Here is a 22,014-nt window from a genome sequence, read left to right as displayed (position 1 = left end):
TGGGGAAAAAGACAATAGCAGCTGCAGCTCTGATGAGTACTCATTAGCATGAGCCCTCCTGGAAACTGCCATTTAGCCCCAAGACGTAGCCCCACCCAACAGCCTGTAGGCTCCAGTGTTGGGATGCTGCAGGTCAAACAACCAAAAGGGAGGGAACACACCCCCACCCACCAGCAGAAAGGCTGCTTAAAGTCTTCCTGAGCACAGCTCTGCCCATCAGAGGGACAACACGGAGCTCTACCCAGCAGTGGGCAGTTACCAGTCCCTCCCACGAGGAAGCCTGAAAAAGCCTCTTAGACAGCCTCACCCACCAGAGCACACACAGCAGAAGCAAGAAGAACAACAAGGCTGTAGCCTGCAGAACGGAAACCACAATCACAGAAATTTAGACAAGATGAGACAGCAGAGGAATATGTCCCAGGTGAAGGAACAAGATAAAACTCCAGAAAAATAACTAAGTGAAGTGGAGATAGGCAAACTACAGGAAAAAGAATTCAGAGTAATGATAGTGGAGATAATCCAAGATCTCAGAAAAAGAATGGAGGCACAGATTGAGAACATACAAGAAATGTTTAAGAAAGACCTGGGAGAAATAAAAGAACAAACAGAGAGGAACAATAAACTACCTGAAATGAAAAATACAGTTTTTTTCTTCTACAGCTAGAAGAATTCAATAGTAGAGTAACTGAGGCAGAAGAACAGATAACTGAGCTGGAAGACAGAATGGTGGAAATCACTGCCACAGAACAGAATAAAGAAAAAAGAATGTAAAGAAATGAGGAGAGTCTAAGAGACCTCTGGGACAACATTAAATGCACCAACATTCACATTATAGGGGTCCCAGGAGGAGAAGAGAGAGATAAAGGACCTGAGAAAATATTTGAAGAAATAATAGCTGAAAACTTCCCTAACACGGGAAAGGAACCAGTCACCCAAGTCCAGGAGGCACAGAGAGTCCCAGGTAGGACAGACGCAAGGGGGAACACATCAAGACACACAGTAATCAAATTGACAAAAATTAAAGGCACAGAAAGATTATTAAAAGCAACAAGGGAAAAGCAACAAATAACATAGAAGGGAACTGCCATAAGGATATCAGTGATTTCTCAGCAGAAACTCTCCAGGCCATAAGGGAGTGGCATGATATATTTAAAGCGATAAAAGGGAAGAAGCTACTACCAAGAATACGCTACACAACAAGGCCTTCATTCAGATTCAACAGAGGAATCAAAAGCTTTACAGACAAACAAAAGCTAAGAAGATTCACCACCACCAGGCCAGCTTTGCAACAAATACTAAAGGAACTTCTCTAATGGAAAAGAAAAGGCAACTAGAAAGAAGAAAATTAAAAGTGGGAAAGCTCACTGGTTAAGGCAAACATAAAGTAAATGTAGGAAACTGTCTGAACAAAAATATGATATCAAAACAAGCAATTCTGAGAAGAAAAGAGCACAAATGCAGGATATTGGAAATGCATTCAAAATTAAAAGACCAGCAACTTAAAACAATCTTTGATAGACTGCTATATCAAAAACTCTTGGTAACCACAAATCAAAAATCTAAAATAGTTACACACATAAAAAAGGAAAAGAAATTCACAAACAGTACTAAAGTTAGACATCAAATCACAAGAGAAGAAAACAAAAGAGGAAGGAAAGATAAAAGACCTACAAAAAAAAAAATCCAAAAGGGCTTCCCTGGTGGTGCAGTGGTTGAGAGTCCACCTGTCGATGCAGGGGACACAGGTTCATGTCCCAGTCCGGGAAGATCCCACATGCTGTGGAGTGGCTGGGCCGGTGAACCATGGCTGCTGAGCCTGCGCGTCTGGAGCCTATGCTCTGCAGTGGGAGAGGCGACAACAGTGAGAGGCCTGCGTACCGCAAAAAAAAAAAAAAAATCTAAAACAATTAAGAAACTGGCAATAGGAAAATACATATCAATAATTACTTTAAATGTAAATGGATTAAATGCTCCAACCAAAAGACATAGGCTGGTGGAATGGATACAAAAACAACACCTGTATATATTCTGTCTGCAAGAGACCCACTTCAGATCTAGGGACACATACAGACTGAAAGTTAGGGGATGGAAAAAGGTATTCCATGCAAATGGAAATCAAAAGAATAGTAATACTCATATCATATAAAATAGACTTCAAAATAAAGACTGTTATAAGAAACAAAGAAGGACAGTATATAATGATCAAGGGATCAATCCAAGTAGAAGATATAGCAATTGTAAATATGTATGCAGGCAACAGAGGAGCACCACAATATATAAGGCAAATACTAACAGTCATAAAAGGAGAAATAAACACTAACACAATAATAGTGGGGGACTTTTAAAGCTCTACTTTCATCAATGGACAGATTATACAGATAGAAGATCAATAAGGAAACACAGGCTTTAAATGACACATTAGACCAGACAATGGATATTTATAGAGCATTCCATCCAAAAGCAGCAGTATACATATTCCTCTCAGGGGCACTTGGAACATTCACCAGGACTGACAATATGCTGGGCCACAATGCAAGCCTTGGTAAATTTAAGAAAATTAAAATCATATCAAGCATCTTTTCCAACCACAACACTATGAGATTAGAAATAACTTACAGGGGAAAAAACGTAAAAAACACAAATACATGGAGGCTAAACAATACGTAACTAAATAACCAACAGATCACTGAAGAAATCAAAGAGGAAATCAAAAAATACCTAGAGACAAATTACAATGAAAACACAATGATCCAAAATGTATGGAATGCAGCAAAAGCAGTTCTAAGAGGGAAGTTTATAGCAATATAATCCTACATAGAGAAACGAGAAAACTCCGGAATAAACAATCTAACCTTACACCTAAAGGAACTAATGAAAGAAGAACAAACAAAACCCAAAGTGAGTACAAGGAAAGAAATCATAAAGATCAGAGCAGAAATAAATTAGATAGAAACAAAAAACAAGAGCAAAGATCAATAAAATTAAAAGGTGCTTCTTTGAGAAGATAACTAAAATTGATAAACCGTTAGCCAGACTCATCAAGAAAAAGAGGGCGATGACTCAAATCAATAAAATTGGAAATAAAAAAGGAGAAGTCACAACAGACACCACAGAAACACACAGGATCATAAGAAATTATTACAAGCAAATATATGCTGATAAAATGGACAAGCTGGAAGAAATGTACAAATTCATAGAAAGGTAAAACCTTCCAAGACTGAACCAGGAAGAAATAGATAATATGAACAGACCAATCACAAGTAATGAAACTGTGATTAAAAATCTTCCAACAAACAAAAGTCTAGGACCAAATGGCTTCACAGGTGAATTCTTTTTCTTTTCTTTTCCCAGGAATATAGTACTTTATGAACACTATGGAGAAGTATTTTCCAAGACAAATATAAAAGACATAGTTCCTCTTTAGTGACTATAAAAGAAAGCCATCAACTTAACTTCTGTATTTACAGTAAAAAAAATGTTTTTTAAACTAAGTTTAAGAAGTCTTTACTAAGAATCAAATACATGTCCAACATCACAGTACACACAGGTGAATTCTATCAAACATTTAGAGAAGGGCTAACACCAATCCTTCTCAACTTCTTCCAAAAAACTGCAGAGGAAGGGACACTCCCAAACTCATTCTACAAGGCCACCTTCACCCTGATACCCAAACCAGACAGAGATACTACAGAAAAAGAAAATTATAGACCAGTATCACTAATGAATATAGTTGCAAAAATCCTCAACAAAATACTAGCAAACAGAATCCAGCAACACATTAAAAAGATCACACATCAGGAATAAGTGGGATTTATCCCAGGGATGCAAGGATTCTTCAGTGTATGCAAAATCAATCAATCTGATACACCATATTAACAAATTGAAGAAGAAAAACCATATGATCATCTCAATAGATGCAGAAAACGCTTCCGACAAAATTCAACACCATTTATGATAAAAAAACTATCCAGAAAGTGGGCACAGAGGGAACCTACCTCAACATAATAAAGGCCATATATGACAAATCCACAGCAAACATCGTTCTCAATGGTGAAAAACTGAAAGCATTTCCTCTAAGATCAGGAACAAGACAACGATGTCCATTCTCACCACTATTATTCAACATAGTTTTGGAAGTCCTAGCCACGGCAATCAGAAAAGAAAAAGAAATAAAAAGAACACAAATTGGAAAAGAAGAAGTAAAACTGTCACTGCAGATGACATGATACTATACATAGATAATCCTAAAGATGCCACCAGAAAACTACTAGAGCTAATCAATGAATTTGGTAAAGTCGCAGGATACAAAATTAATGCACAGAAATCTCTTGCATTCCTATACACTAATGATGAAAAATCGGAAAGAGAAATTAAGAAAACACTCCCATTTACCACTGCAACAAATAGAATAAAATACCTAGGAATAAATCTACCTAGGGAGACAAGAGACCTGTATGAAGCAAACTATAAGACACTGCTGAAAGAAATTAAAGATGATACAAACAGATGGAGAGATATACTATGTTCTTGGATTGGAAGAATCAATATTGTGAAAATGACTATACTGCCCAAGGAAATGTACAGATTCAATGCAATCCCTATCAAATTACCAATGGCATTTTTTACCAAACTAGAAGAAGAAATCTTAAAATTTGTATGGGGACACAAAAGACACTGAATAGCCAAAGCAATCTTGAGGGAAAAAAACAGAGCTGCAGGAATCATACTCCCTGACTTCAGACTATACTACAAAGCTACAGTAATCAAGACAATATGCTACTGGCACAAAAACAGAAATACAGATCAATGGAACATGATAGAAAGCCCAGAGGTAAACCCACACACCTATGGTCAACTAATCTATGATAAAGGAGACAAGGATATACCATGGAGAAAAGACAGTCTCTTCAATAAGTGGTGCTGGGAAAACTGGACAGCTACATGTAAAGGAATGAAATTAGAACACTCCTTAACACCATACACAAAAATAAACTCAAAATGGATTACAGACTAAATGTAAGACCGGACACTATAAAACTCTTAGAGGAAAACATAGGAAGAACATTCTTTGACATAACACAGCAAGTTCTTTTTTGATCCACCTCCTAGAGTAATGGAAATGAAAACAAAAATAAACAAATGGGACCTAATGAAACTTCAAAGCTTTTGCACAGCAAAGGAAGCTATAAACAAGATGAAAAGACAACCCTCAAAATGGGAGAAAATATTTGCAAACGAATCAACAGACAATGGATTACTCTCCAAAATATATAAACAGCTCATGCAGCTCAATATCAAACCAACAAACAATCCAATCCAAAAATGGGTGGAAGACCTAAGTAGACATTTCTCCAAAGCAGACATACAGATGGCCAAGAGGCACATGAAAAGATGTCCAACATCACTAATTATTAGGGAAATGCAAGTCAAAACTACAATGAGGTATCACCTCACACTGGTTAAAATGTACATAATCAGAAATCTACAGACAACAAATGCTGGAGAGGGTATGTAGAAAAGGGAACCCTCTTGCACTGTTGGTGGGAATGTAAGTTGATACAGCCACTATGGAGAACAGTACTGAGGTTCCTTAAAAAACTAAAAATAGAATTACCATATGACCCAGCAATCTCACTACTAGGAACATACCCAGAGAAAACCATAATTCAAAAAGACAGATGCACCCCAATGTTCACTGCAGCACTATTTACAATAGCCAGGTCATGGAAGCAACCTAAACGCCCATCGACAGACAAATGGATAAAGAAGATGTGGTATATATATACAATGGAATATTGCTCAGCCATAAAAAGGAACGAAATTGGATCATTTGTAGAGACGTGGATGGACCTAGAGACTGTCATACAGAGTGAAGTAAGTCAGAAAGGGAAATACAAATATCATATATTAATGCATATGTGGAATCTTAAAAAGTGGTAGAGATGAACTGCTTTGCAAGGCAGAAATAGAGACACAGATGTAGAGGAAAAACATATGGACTCAAGGGGGGAAAGCGGGGTGGGGGAGGGGTGGTCGTGGGATGAATTGGGAATTGGGATTGACATATATACACTAATTTGTATAAAATAGATAGCTAATAAGAACCAGCCATATAAAAATAAAATAAAATTCAAAAAAAAAAGAAATAAAAGAAACCCAAATTGGAAAAGAAGAAGTAACACTGTCACTGTTTGCAGATGACATGATACTATACATAGAAAATCCTAACGATGCCACCAGAAAACTATTAAGAGCTCATCAATGAATTTGGTAAAGTTGCTGGATATCTGTAGCATTTCTATAAATCAACAATGAAAGATCAGAAAGAGAAATTAAGGAAACAATCCCATTTACCATCACATCAAAAAGAATAAAATACCTAGGAATAAACTTACCTAAGGAGACAAACAACCCATACTCCGAAAACTGTAAGACACTGATGAAAAAGGTGGAAGATGACACAAACAGATGGAGAGATATACCATATTCTTGGATTGGAAGAATCAATATTGTCAAAATGACTATACTACCCAAGGCAATCTACAGATGCAATGCAATCCCTATCAAATTACCAATGGCATTTTTCACAGAACTAAAACATAAAATCTTAAATTTGTACAGAGACACAAAAGACCATGAATAGCCAAAGCAATCTTGGGAAAGAAAAATGGAGCTGGAGGAATCAGGCTCCCTGACTTCAGACTACACTACAAAGCTACAGTCATCAAAGTAGTATTATACTGGCATAAGAACGGAAATATAGATCAATGTAACAGTATAGAAAGCCCAAAAATAAACTCAGGCACCTATGGCCAATTAATCTACAACAAAGGAGGCAAGACTATATAACTGAGGTAAAACAGTCTCTTCAATAAATGATGCTGTGAAAACTGGACAGCCACATGTGAAAAAATGAAATTAGAACATTCTTTAACACCATACACAAAATAAACTCCAAATGGATTACAGACCTAAAAGTAACACCGGATACTATAAAACTCTTAAAGGAAAACATAGAACCCTCTTTGACATAAATTGCAGCAATACCTTCTTCAATCCACTTCCTAGAGTAATGGAAATAAACAAATGGAACCTAATTAAATGCAAAAGCTTTTTCAAAGCAAAGGAAACCACAGACAAAACGAAAGACAACCCACAGAATGGGAGAAAATATTCTTCAAAAGAGGAAACTGATAGTGGATTAGTCTCCAGAATTTACAAACAGCTCATGTGGCTCAAAAATAAATAAATAAATAAATAAATGGGCAGAAGACCTAAATAGGTATTTCTCCAAAGAAGACATACAGACGGCCAAGAGGTACGCGAAAAGATGCTCAACATCACTAATTACTGGAGAAATGCAAATCAAAACTACAATGAGATATCACCTCACACCAGTTAGAATGGCCATCATCCAAAAGTCTACAAACAATAAATGTTGAAGAGGTGTGGAGAAAAAGGAACCCTCCTACACTGTTGGTGGCAATGTAAATTGGTACAGCCACTATGGAGAACAGTATGGAGGTTCCTTAAAAAACTAAAAATAGAGCTACCATATGATACAGCAATCCCACTCCTGGGCATATATCCAGAGAAAAACATGGTTTAAAAGGATACATGCACCCCAATACTCATTGCAGTGCTGTTTACAATAGCCATCGAAAGATGAATGGATGAAGATGTGGTACATATACACAATGGAATATTACTCAGCCTTTAAAAAGAATGAAATAATGCCATCTGCAGCAACATGGACGGACCTGGAGATTATCATACTAAGTGAAGCAAGTCAGACAGAGAAAGACAAATATCATATGACATCACTTATATGCAGGATCTAAAAAAAATGATACAAATGAACTTATTTACAAAACAGAAATAGACTTACAGACTTAGAGAAGGAAGTTATGGTTACCAGGGAGGAAGGTTGGTGGGGGGAAAGGATAGATTGGGAGTTCGGGATTGACATGTACTCACAACTATATTTAAAATAGATAACCAACAAAGACCTACTGTACAGCACAGGGAACACTGCTCAGTATTCTGTAATAACCTAAATGGGAGAAGAATTTGAAAAAGAATAGATACATGTATAACTGAATCACTTTGCTATACACTTGAAATTAACACAACATTGTTAATCAACTATGCTCCAATATAAAATAAATTTTTTTGAAAAAAAGAAATCAAACTATATTGAGACACATGAAAAGGAAATACAACATATCAAAGCTTATGTGATGCAGCAAAAGCAGTTTTAGAAGGAAGTTCATAACAGTAAATGTCTACATTAAAAAAGAAGAAAGATCTCAAATAAACAACCTAACTTTACTCCTCAAGGAACTAGAAAAGGAACTGAATCCAAAGTTAATAGAAGAAAGGAGATAACAAATAACAGAATGGAAACAAATGAAATAGACACTAAAAAGACAATAGAAAAGATCAAAGAAACTAAGAGCTGGTTTTTTGAAAAGATAAACAAAATAGACAAACCTTTAGGCAGACTTACCAAGAAAAAAGGTAGAGAACTAAAATAAATAAAATTAGAATTGCTCTTTCTTCTAAGAGCAGGAACAGGAATAAAAACAAGGATGGCCACTCTCAGCACTTTTATTCAAAACAGTATTGGAAGTCCTAGCCACAGCAATTAGGCAGGAAAAAGAAATAAAATGCATCTATATTGGAAAGGAAGAAGTAAAATTGTCTCTATCTGCAGATGACATGATATTATATATAGAAAACTACAGGGACTCCACCAAAAAACTGTTAGAAATAAACAAATACAGTTAAGTTGCAGGGTACAAAATCAACAAACAAAAATCTGTTGTGTTTATATACAGTAACAATGAGCTAACAGAAAGAGAAATTAAGAGAACAATCTCATTTATAATCACAGCCAAAAGAATAAAATACCTAGGAATAAATTTAACCAAGGAGGTGAAACACCTATACACTGAAAACTATAAGACACTGTTGAAAGAAATTGAAGAAGACACAAGTAAATGGAAAGCTATTCCATGCTCATAGATTGGAAGAATTAACATTGTTAAAATGTCCACTCAACCCAAAGAAATCTACAGATTCAAAGCAATCCCTATCAAAATTCCAATAGCATTTTTGAAAGAGAAGAATCCTAAAATGCATAAGGAACCACAGAAGACACCAAATAGCCAAAACAGTTTGAGAAAGAAAGAGCACACTCCCTGATTTCAAATTATTTTACAAAGCTATACTAACCAAAACAGTATGGTGTTGGCATAAAAGGGGACACATAGATCAACAGAACAGAATAGAGAGCCCAGAAATAAACCCATGTATATGTGGTCAGTTAATTTAAGACAAAGAAGCCAAGACTGTACACTGGGGAAAGTACGGTCTCTTCAATAAATGGTGTTAGGGAAACTGGCCAGCCACATGCAAAAGAATGAAACTGGACCACTATACACAAAAATAATTGAAAATGGATTAAAGATTTGAATGCAAGACCTGAAATCATAAAACTTTTAGAAGAAAACGTAGGCTGTAAGCTCCACGACATCTGTCTTGGTGATAATGTTTTCGATCTGACATCAAAGGCAAAGGCATCAAAAGCAGAAATAAACAAGTGGGACTACATCAAACTAAAAAGCTTCTGCACAGCAAGGAAACCATCAACAAAATGAAAAAGCAACCTACCAAATGGGAGAAAATATTTGCAAATCATATATCTGATAAAGAGTTAATAACCAAAGAATTCATACAACTCAACAGCAAAGAACAAACAACTCTTTAAAAAATGGGCAGAGTATCTGAATAGACATTTTTCCTAAGAAGACATACAGATGGCCAAAAGATAAATGAAAAGATGCTCAACATCACTAATCATCAGGGAAATGCAGATTAAAACCAGAATGGGATATCACCTAACACCTGTTAGAATGACTATAATAAAAAAGACAACAAATAACAAGTGCTAGTAAACATACGGAGAAAAGGAAATACTACAGCACTATTGGTGGGAATATAAATTGGTACAGCCTCTATGGGAAACAGTATGCAAACTCCTCAAAAAGTTAAAAATGCAACTACCGTATGATCTAGCAATCTCACTTCTGAGTATTTACCCAAAGGAAATGAAAACAGGATATTGAAGAGATATCTGCACTTCCATGATCACTGCAGCATTAATTCCAATAGCCATGATGTGAAAAGAACCTAAGCATCCATAAGCAGATGAATGAATAAATAAGATGTGATATACAAATATATAGAATATTATTCAGCCATGAGTAAAAAGGAAATCCTTTCATTTGCAACAATATGGAGGAACTTGAGGGAATTATGCTAAGTAAGGTAAGCCAGAGAAAGACAAATACTACATGATATCACTTATACGTAAAATCTAAAAAATAAAAAAACTCAAACTCATATACTCAGAGAGTAAAAAAGTGGTTGCCAAGGCCTGCGGAATGGGGAAAATATGGAAAGGTTGGTAAAAGTGTAAACTTTCAGTTATAAGATGAATAAGGTCTGAAGATCAATATAAACATAGGGATTACCAATGACAATACTGTGATATAATTGAACTTTGGCTTACAGAATAGAACTTAAATGTTCTCACACACACACACACACAAATAAATACATGAGATGATGGATGTTTTCATTAACTCAATGGCGGGAAACCTTTAAATACCTTACAATTTTATTAGTCAATTATACCTCAATTAGGCTGAAAACAAAAACTGTCAAGGCCATAAAAAAATGAGGAAAGTCTGAGAAACTATCACAGACCAGAGACTGACTAAGGACACAGGACAACTAAATGCAATGTGTTATCTTGGATTGGATCTTAGAACAGAAAAAGGACATTAAAAACTGGTGAAATTCTAATGAAGTCTGGAGTTTGGAATTTAACACTAAGGGAAACTGGGGTGAGGTATGTATAGGAAATGCCTCTACTATCTCTACAACTTTTCCATAAATCTAAAGTTATTCCAAAATAAAAGTTTATTTTTCAAAAAAAGATGTATTAGGAATCTTACAGGACAGGTTTTAAGCAACGTGTGCACAAGTCATGGATTGCAGCGAGAAGAACTTAGGGAATGAAAAAAGTTTGGAAACAGACAAGTCAGGAAGTCATAGGAGGAGATTCTTAATGATCAAGAGTGGCAGGTCTTTAAGGGGATTTTGGCAGTTTTGACACATTCCCTGCTGCAGAGTAATCTCACAATCTCTGATCAAGTGCACTCAGCCAGAACAAATAATGAACCAGCAGATTTAGACACGGCAAAAAGTTAGACCAAAGTACTTGTGAAAAATTTAAAAATTAATATTCTTCTTGACTAATAAAAACAAAGACATATAGAAATACAAACTAAAAAGAAGAATTCATGTAAACAATAGCATTAGATATTGGAATAGGTCACTAAAGTGTCCCTAAAACTCTCACTTCCCAGGTCTTAAAAAAACTGGATAGGGCTTCCCTGGTGGCGCAGTGGTTGAGAGTCCGCCTGCTGATGCAGGGGACACGGGTTCGTGCCCCGGTCCAGGAGGATTCCACGTGCCGCGGAGCGGCTGGGCCCGTGAGCCATGGCCTTTGGGCCTGTGTGTCTGGAGCCTGTGCTCCGCAACGGGACAGGCCACAACAGTGAGAGGCCCACATACCACAAAAAAAAAAAAAAAAAAAAAAAACTGGATAGAATCTCAAACAAACTACAGATGGTTTAGATACAGCCTTGTCTGTTATCTTCTCCAGCTGACATTTAATCATAACCCTTTTCAGGAGTTTCTCATGGAGCTCCTGGTGTTTCTTTCCACTGAACTCTTGTTGCATTTAACATCTTAGCATCTGTCTGTCAAGTAGCGTAGGTAGTGTATGCCACCTCATTCTCTCACTTGTGTATAAGTCCTGCCTCCCTAGCACATATTCGTTCATTCATTGTTTCAACAGTCAAGTCAGTCAGTATTGGATGTCTACCAGGCACTGTGCTGGGCATTAAGGGTACATTGTTATAAATAAGAAACCACTGTTGTCCTCAAGCTTTTCCAGTGAGGTCAAAAGATAGACAATTAATCAGGCAATTTTAAAAAAACAGTGTATTAAGTGCTATAACAGATGCTTGCCCATGATGTTATGGGACAACATAAAAGGGGTATTTAACCAGATTTTAGGTTTAGAAGTGAAAACATTTAAGCTGAGTTCTGGAGAACTAGACCATATGCAACCTGATGTCAAAGGCCCAATCACAGACATTTGAATTTTCTCAAGCCTTAAGCTCAGCTCCTTGCAGAGAGCAGAAATTAGACTGTTAGTTAATTATGATCATAATAATATTGATAATATGGATCAAGACAATAACAATGGCTTGTGTCCAAGATACAAAGATGAGTAAGGCAGAACTCCAACTCTCAAGGCATCTCTGGAATTTTCCCTGTTCATCCTTGTACCCATCACGCCAATCACAATTCCTGGGACATGCTCGCACTAAATAAATATTTGCTGAATGGATGAGCTTTCCCAGACTCCCCACATTCAGTCAAGCACCAAGTCCCATGAACTCTTTTTTTTTTTTTAATAAGGCTGTTTCATTCGTGTGTTTACTGGAGTGGCAGTTTTTTTTTTTTTTTCGGGGGGAGGGGGGGCATGTGACACGGCTTGTGGGATCTCAGTTCCCCAACCAGGATTGAACCCGGGCCACAGTAGTGAAAGTACCAAATCCTAACCACTAGACCACCAAGGAACTCCCCTCATGAACTCTCACTTCACAATATTTCTTACATCTGTTCCTCGATTTTTCTACTTTTCACCATACTCTTTTGTTACTTCCTATCCCTACCACTGAAAGAGAATTTACACTGGTCCCCCCCGGCAAGTCAGGCTCTTCTTCCTCAACACTGCGAGCCACCAGCAGGTTTTCTGAAACCCAGACTTGCTAACTGAAGTGCCTACTGAAATACCTCCTGTTTGCTTACAGAATAAAGCTGAACATCATCAGCATTATTACAATTCAAATCCTCAAGTCCTCCGTGGTCTCGTCCTAATCTACCGCTGCGGGTGTTTTCACACGCAACGCTCACTTAAACAAACCCTGTCCTCTAGTCATACTTGTTCACCCACTGGTCTTCCAAACAGGCTTTTTGTTGACCAAATTCCACTCAAAAGCCTTGGTTCAGGCCAGTCCTATATCCAGCAGCTCTTCTTCCTAGGCTCCTAGGACCCAGTACAAAACTTTGCCTAGGGTAAAGCTTTCTTTGAACACCTTTGTGTACAGTGTGAAAGAGAAACCACATTTTTTTAATACAGATATACAACTGACTCTACACCATTTTTTCAAAAGACCATATTTTTCCCAGTGCACTTCTGTGCCTGTCACTTTTGTCATAAATCAAGAACCTGTCAATAATAACATATACACAGGTCTGTTTCTGCACTTTCTGTTGATTGATCTATTCAATTATCCTTACACCGATACCACATTGCTTTAATTAATCTAGATTTGCTATCTGGAAACAGTCGACTAAGTTGTTCTTCATCAAGACTGTCTTCTCTATTCTTGGCCTTTTGCATTTTCATACAAATTTTAGAATCACTTTTCAACATATACAAACTTGTTGGGATTTTAATTGGAATTGTATCTACTCTATAGATCAATCTGGGAGAAAATTAAAAAGAAGTCTTATCAATCTCCTTAAGTATTTGATATTTTTATGCTAATGTAGATGGTAACAGTTTTTAGTTTTATTTTGGAATTGTTTTTTCATAATTTAATTTTGTATAGTAACTTTGTATCCAGTGGCTATGATAAATCCAGTGACATTATTAATTCATTAAGTGTTATCTGTAGTTTATGTTGTTCAGATGTACAAAATAATGTCATCTGCTAATGACAATTTTACTACTTCCTTTGAATTCTTACTCTTGCCTTACTGCATTGGTTATGACCTCCTGTACAATGGTAAACAGAAGTGATGATGACGGACATCTATGCCTCACTATCCAGGGAGATATTTTTAAATATTTCACCATTAACTATGATTCTTTTTAAAGAAACTCTTTATCAGAATAATGAAGTTTCCTTTTATTTCCAGTTTGTTGAGAATTTTATCATGCCTAACTATAGAATTTCATCAAACACTTTTACTTCATTTATTGAGATATGGGTTTACTTTCATTCTGTTAATGTGATAAATTACACTGACTTTTGAATTTTATATCAACTTTGTATTACTGGAATAAATTTAACTTTGTTACAATATGTAATCAGTATACAACAGGATTCATTACCTATTTTATCCTTGTCTAAACAAGTCCTTTGAAGACAGGGTTTTATGCTACTTTGTATTTTTCTGTATTATTCGTAACACTGTAATCATATTATAACTATATTTATAAAATTGTAAGCATCTTGAGAGAGGGCAAAGACTTGCTTTGGTCTTTGTATACTCTCTACTATTTGGAACACAGTATACATCACATAAATGCTTGTTGAATGAAAGTCCTCATAATCTCCTAACAAAGTGTCTTTCACATAAAAGTCACTCTAAATAAATATCTGTTGATGATGAGTGTGTCAGTTAGCGCTTTCTTTACTTCAATGAGTCCCATTTTCTCAATTTAATTCCTCATGTTATAACTGTAAGAGCCCTAACAACTTATTGGCAGGAGCACAATTATAGCTCAATTCAGAAAAAGAATATGTTCACAAGTTTCACCATCTACTCTAGAGGATAAAAAACCATATTTATCACCCAATTGCCATGACATCCAGTCCCATGATACCCAGTCAGGTAGTCCAGCTTGGGCCCACTTCATATGTTAGGCATCAGTGAGATTTTCCAAAGTACATAAGTACACCTGGGAAAGTTTCCCATGTTCTTCATTCTGCTTCATAAGCCCTGCTTAACAGCTTGATTTGTGATTTTAGAAACTGGGCTCTTTTGTCTCTGTTTCTGAGAAAAATTTAAACATACGTTTTTGGTAAAAAGGTCTGTCTCTTCACAACCACTGTGTGGCATTTCAACTGTAACTCAACATTTATGTTGTACTCTCACAGCACAATTTATGTAGGTACGAATTTGAGACAATCCGTAACTTTAAATGTCCCCAACACATACACTTGAAGCAACATCTCTGGGTTGCTACTTTACCACAAATTCTCTCTCTGCCTAACTATGCCATCTATCAGTCAATTCAGTACAAGAACATAACATATTATAGTTACTGTCTTGTTCCAGAAATTCAAAAGATTCATCAGATTTCTTGACCTTTAGAGCCAGAACAGAAGAACTGGAAACTGTTACATAGGCTCAAACCTGAGACAGATACAGAAATCTGTGAGGAGAAGCGAAAACTTTCAGAGAAACTAGCCAGAGGAAATAGGTAGTGGCTATTACATGGAAGAAGGGAAGAAAAAAGGAATCTTAGCTTCAGTAGTCTTGAGCTTCTCAAGTTAAATATATTTAATATATCACTGACAGTGATTATGTTAAAATAACTCAATAAGCCATACCCAACAGAGTTCAAAGAAGTCAAAGTTTCTTCAAAACAAACTGAAGTGTCAACCCACTGTCCATTAGTAGAATAAATATATGCCACCTAAAGTAATGACAAATACAATAATGGACACAACACTGATGCATTAGAACACACTCAAGAGACATCTAGACTTTCATTTCTTGACGCATGGGTTAGAGAGGCAGAGAATTCTGCCTCAGCCTATTCTGTTTATCTAAAGTCACAGTAAATAATCCTGGTAAATGTTAATGTTCTTAAATGTTTGCCAGACTAAAATTATCCAGTCTGGCCAAAAATACGTAAACATAAAAAAGGATATTTTCTCCTTGTTCATTTATTTGTTTCCTTGGTTAGTTGGTTGATTTTCAATGGTACATTTTAAAGATGCATTCCCTTAGGTTGAACTTTGTCTTTTTGTGCTTTACTGATCTGCTCTGCGGAGTATAATTACTTTCATGAATCTGCTCTGTGGGACATAAATAACATTACATAATATGAGCCTAGACCACGGTGACCAAGTTTGCTCCAATCCATTTATTCTTCTTTGCTCATCATGTGAATAATTTATTCCAGGAGGCAAGTGTGCACTTGGCATTTATCTACTATTCACTGGTAACATAAACTCTATTTAAGTGTGAAAATTCACACTTAGAGAAGACAATTTTTTTTTTTTTTAGTGAGGCACTTACTAAACCAAGCAAGACACTAGGACTCACTACAAGTGTGCACATTAAGGATTCTGTCTTCTACTCTTTACAGTTTCTCTCTTCTGCTTTCTCTTTCCATTTTAAATAGGCTTTCTGAGCCACCATGCCGATAAATATCACCACCAGCACAAAGCTGGGAAGGAAAGCAGAAGTTGGGGACAGGGCAAGGAGTTGGTCTCCACTAGCAGAGCCCACAGAGAGAGTGAGAACAAGAGTCAGCCTCAGAATGGCCAGGCAGGGAACAAACAGGGGCCCACTGGCCCAGGAAAGAAGCCCCCAGAAAATGGACCAGAAGCCAGGCAAAGAGGCAACTTAACAGGCCAGGAATGGTGAGCTGGCCTTGCTGACAAAAAGACCCATACACTTCTGGGTCCAGAACTATAATTCCGGCAGGCTCATCTCAAATATGAAATCTGGAAGCTCTTTGGGTGGAGAGTGCAGGCTCAGCCAGGCAACACCTGAGCAGCAATTATACCTATAGGTATTGTGTGTTGAGCACTGAGCACGGGCCATATGCTGTGCTAAGAGCTTTATGTCTCATGGTCATCCTTACGAGCTAGTCATGGATGTTCTCTTTCTCCTTCTTTTGGGTCTTGGTTGAATGCACCTTCCTCACCCCCTTTCAAGAAAGCCTTGGCCAGGAAACTTTCTTTGGCCAACTATCATGAGTCAAATAGATGCACCACTTCTGGGTAGAAGTACTGAAAGGCATCACATGATTCACCAGCTTCCCTTCAGCTGACTTGACAATCATGAAAACAAGTATCAGGATGGAGCTCCCAGCAGGCCAGGCAACTAAGATGTGGAAAATATCCTGCTGCTACGGATTGGATATCTGGATGCTTATGCCCCCCTCCACCCCAGCCGAATTCACGTGTTGAAATCCAATCCTCAATAGGCTGGCATTTGGAGGTGGGGCCTTTGGGAGGTGATCAGGTAATAAGGCTGGAGTCCACATGAACAAGATAGTCTTCAGAGAGCTCCCCCACCACCACCACCACCACCACCACGTGAGGACTCAGCAAAAAGACGGCTATCTATGAACCAGGAAGCAGGCCCTACCAGACACCAAATCTGCCTGTGCCTTGATCTTGGACTTCCCAGCTTCCAGAACTGTGAGAAATAAATGTTTAAAAGCCACCCAGTCTGTTACAGCAGATCGAACTAAGACACCTGCCAACCTGCACAGGTGAGAAGAGTGAAGAAAAATTTATTTTGTAGTACTTACTGAGCCCCTGCCATAAGGGGACTGTGCATCACTGGAGTATAGGCATGGACTGTCTCCTTGAATCACCCAGTAAACCTGCAACTCCTTATGGAGGACTGTGAATGTACATCCCGGTGACTGTGGGCCCTTCGCCCAGGCCTATCTAACCAGAGCCCCACTCTTAACCACGCTGTGGCAAAAGCTAACTGAACAAGCAGGAGAGAAAATAAGACACCCCTATCTCCATAAACAGCATCAGGAACTTCTACACACACAAGTGACATCAGGCCAGGCGACTTAGCGGAGTAGCCACTGCAACTCTCTAACTTTGTGGGAAAAAAAAAAAGTCAATCAAGGCATATACCACCAAAGGACACCAGCCTAATGTTACACCGTCCTCTGGGATAGCCAAACTGTATTAAATGGTGACTCTCAAAGTGATCCAGCCCCAGGGAGGGCTGACAGAGCAGAGTGGGTTAGAGTTGAAAAAGTGGCCCCATGCTCCTCTTCTTTGCTAGATCATAACCTTCACTTTTACATTATACCTAAAGTAAATATGGGATCCTACAGAGAATAAGACTTCCATTGTTTCCCAAACCTAATGCCTTCTAAAGCCATTGGTGTTATGAGGCTGAACAGGAGGCGAAAGATTCTAAGAACCAAGACACTATTTGCAGCTAATAAGACAACATTCTATGCAGGGCCCAGAAATTTTACTTTTTCCTGAAATTTACAAGTAGAGTTCAAAATCTAGAATTCATGGTATAAATATAACTTCCTTGTATCTTCTAATCATGACTTAAGAATGGGAGAATTCCCTCACATACATTTATTTCTTAATGGGTATTCATCTTAAGTATCAACCAACCAACAACAGGAGACCTACTAGAGAATGGACTTAAGGATATGGGGAGGGGGAAGGGCAAGCGGTGACAAAGTGAGAGAGTGGCATGGACATATATACACTACCAAACATAAGGTAGATAGCGAGTGGGAAGCAGCCGCATAGCACAGGGAGATCAGCTCGGGGCTTTGTGACCACCTAGAGGGGTGGGATCGGGAGGGTGGGAGGGAGGGAGATGCAAGAGGGAAGAGATATGGAAACATATGTATATATATATAACTGATTCATTTTGTTGTAAAGCAGAAACTAACACACCATTGTAAAGCGATTATACTCCAATAAAGATGTTAAAAAAAATTTAAAGATGGGTTGAATGTGTTCCAATCCTTAATCATTCAATTTCTGTCACTTTTCTCTGGTCCAATCTGGGGATTTGTCCTGCAGCCTTTAAACTAGAAAAGGAGAGGTAAACTATTCTCATTTTTAGCAAATTGATTGGAAATATATTCTCTGTCACTTTACATTGTGTTATTGACTTTCAGATTAAGCAATGCCTCTGAAGTCTGGACAGAGTCCACACTCCGTTATTGGGATGACTGAATATGCGTACCATTTGAAGCCATAATTTATTTATGGCCTTAATACTGGATTGGCTTTTAAAGCATGAGCAAAATAACAGTAGGCTGTTCTCATGCATATGATCTCCATTATAATTATTCATTTTTTAACATAATAAAAATGGTAGTCATCCATTTGATTAGACAGATCAAAGGGGTCAAACTACCATGTATCACCTTTGAATTTCACATGATACACTCATCCTAATCTCTGCAACATCTAAATCTGAAGGTGTCACATGTGTTCAGAATGTTGTCTATCATAAAGTCAACATTATATTTTCATGCTTTGTGTGGCAATAACATACTGGGTTATATTTGTTATGGGTTTTTAGATTTTAAATATCTAATTAGAAATTAACATCGAACTACTTGAAACATCGTAGTGTAGACAACATAGGACAGATGAGCTTGAATGAAAATAAAATTACATTGTTATGCTAATTTAATTTTCCATAGCACTTTCATAAATATTATTTCACTAAAGTGTTTGTAGATGTTTCAAAGGGGCAAGAGAATATCACAAAAAAATGTCACTGGAAGCAAAGCCCCCTTTCTAACTGAAAGCAAGTGTACAGGAAAATATCAGAACAGAATATGTTTCATGATATGTATTTGAGAAAGCAAACAAAACTGTTACTTTGATTTAAATAACAAAAGAGGAAATTTTTCAAAAAATAAGTACAAGGTTCTATTTTGGAGCATCTGAGTGAAGAAGAAAGCATAGATCCTTATGTGCAAACAACCAGATCTCACTTTCCTTGGTCTCTAACCCTCAGTAGGCACTGAGCATCCTATACTCATCCACAAAGGTGAGGCTGCCGTGGCCCACCCTGTATGACTTAATACTTTCAGTGAAAATCTAAAAGTGAGAAACCATTTAAGTATAATGTGTGCAATGTCTGTGACTCAAGGAGACATAGTCGTAAAAGGTGGCAGTATTGATTTTCAGTAAGAAAATAAAGGAACTAGACCAGCTAAAAGCACAAGCTGCAAATGAACACATATTCAGAGTGACACTGAAATGAAGACATACTCTATCACCATCCTAAGGGCAGACCACTCTCCCTAGTACTCATAAAACGACATCACGATCCAAATTACAGGAAGATGCTATTTGCCCCTCTTTAATAACCACAGGTTCCTTCGCTAATTGTGGAGCTTGCATTTTTAAACAGATACTGCTGCCTTTCAAACAACTTGCATCCTAGAAATCTCCTTCAGTTACTTCCATAGTCTTAAGGATCTGAGGCATCCATTTGATATTGTCTCTACACACAAGACAGCATGCACCCCAATTCAAATCTTTAAACCTGCACTTTCGGACTTGATCAGGCCCTAAGAGAAAAGGCAAAGACCTTCCTTTCAGACTGGGTAAGAGAAATACTCCTTTGCCCTCTTCCTCCTGGGAAGCTAGTTGCTGCTGAAATGCCCAAGAGAAGAGAAGCGCGCGGAGTAGGGGGTGGGGGGCGGAGGAGACGGGGGAGGGGTAGGTCCTTGCGGCGGTAGATGTGTGAGTTCCAGAAGTTCTTGCTATCATAATTGGCGATGTGACCCAAATACAAGGAAACCTCCACATTCCATTAACAGACTCAATTTGGATTATGCAGCTCCGCGGAAAGAAACGGCATTTTCTCTGTAGCCAGCTGTGCTGCCCTCGAGATAACTCTCTTAGTTTCATGTTAACATTTGGTTAAGGAGATGCTGATGGGTCAGATTTGATACTGTGAATCCACTAAACGCCGTTTTACAGGGACTTTTTCTCTCCTGAATGGCGAGCCTAGGGGCTCGGCCCCAGCGCCAATAACGTTTCCGGCGAAACACGCACTCTTTGGGAGACGGGGTCCCCGCTCGCCAGCCCCCACCCTCCAGCGGCGAGTCCCGGGAGCAGGGCGACCTGCTCTTCCTTTCTCTGTTTCTCCTTGCAATGTGCAAACCCCTCCCTAGCTGGGCGCAAGTAGAGAGGACCGCCACCTGCTCATCCCAGAGGATACGCTGCAGAAAACTCGAATGGATCTTGCGCGGACACAGGCTGGATGCCAGCGGCGACAACTTTACGGATTTGTTCATGTTAGTTCTGGACCGGGTAAAATAGCCCCAAAGACGCGAGCAAACGCCCCTCTGAAGCCCACTACCGTGCAACACCGGCTCCTTGGAGCCACGCTGGGGCAGTTCCCCTTATTGCTCACCCCACAAACGCACTGCGAACGACGCCCCCCCCCCCCGCCCGCAGTGGAAGCCCGGAGAGGTCGAGGTGTGCGGGGCCAGGCAGTGCGTAAGGGAACAACCCCGCCCCGCCCCGCCCCGCCCCTCCCCTCTCCGCAGCCCGCTCCTTCCCGGCAGGAAAGTGCCGGAGAGGCCCCGGACGGGCGTAGGACCCGGACGCCCCGGCCCCAAGCCGGGCCGCCGGCGGGGTCCCCGCGCCCGGCCCAGGGGCGCGCGTGTGGCAGGTGCAGGGCCGCGGTCGGGGGAGCGAGCCGCGCTTACGTGCTCCAGCTTGTCTTTCCTCCGGAGCCAGACGCTGGCGCTGTAGTCCTGCTGCTTGACGCTGCTGTAGAAGTTCGCGCCCACTCGGGTCAGGCTCGGCGAGGGCTCCTTGGGGCGGCTTTTCAGCCTCATCTGCTCAAAGCCCTCGTGGGGGGAGGCCGAGAGCCACTCGTGCTGCCGGATCTCCATGCTGACATGACCAGGCGGCGGCCGGCGCGCAGCGAGCTCGGGATGGGCGTGCGAGAAGCCGGCCGGGGCTGAGGGAGGAGCGAGCGGGCGCGGGCAGGGCGCGGGGAGCCGAGCGCGGGCAGGGCGGGGTGAAGCGGACGGGGAGGGAGGGGGAGGAGAAGGAAAGGAGGGGAGGAGGGAGAGGAGAAAGATGGGGCAGGAGGGAGGCCGCGAGCTAGGCGTAGGCGCAAGGTGCGGGCGGCTGCGGTCCCGGGTGGGCGCTCAGCACGCCGGCCCCCGGCTGAGTGCGGCGGGAGGGGGCGGGGGAGTGGGAGTGGGAGGGGCGGCGGGAGGGGGGAGGGGCGGCGCGCGCCTGCAGGTTGGCGCAGTGAGGAGGCAGAGGGCTGCGAGTCCGACCGCCCCCCCTCCCCGCGCGCCTAGGCCAGCGGTGGCCGAGCGGCGGACCTGCCTTCCGCAGCCTTCCCTCA

The 22,014-nt window shown here is 39.7% G+C and overlaps 1 protein-coding gene across 1 annotated transcript in view; it reads right to left on the bottom strand.

Annotated features, from left to right (window-relative positions):
* PLD5 (phospholipase D family member 5) overlaps positions 1 to 21,586 on the bottom strand; it is a 492,703-nt gene extending 471,117 nt beyond the window's left edge. Inside the window, exon 1 of the mRNA XM_027122453.1 lies at positions 21,359 to 21,586. Coding sequence (XP_026978254.1) covers positions 21,359 to 21,547 — 189 coding nt within the window. The 5' untranslated portion in view covers positions 21,548 to 21,586. The remainder of the gene's footprint in view (positions 1 to 21,358) is intronic.
* Between the last annotated feature and the right edge of the window lie 428 nt (positions 21,587 to 22,014).

The sequence above is a fragment of the Aethalodelphis obliquidens genome, unplaced genomic scaffold, assembly GCF_003676395.1.
Source record: "Aethalodelphis obliquidens isolate GAN/ISIS:26980383/991018 unplaced genomic scaffold, ASM367639v1 scaffold24, whole genome shotgun sequence".
NCBI lineage: Eukaryota > Metazoa > Chordata > Mammalia > Artiodactyla > Delphinidae > Aethalodelphis > Aethalodelphis obliquidens.
The sequence above is the reverse complement of the archived record's forward strand: the minus strand, read 5'-3'. Positions and strand labels throughout refer to the sequence as shown.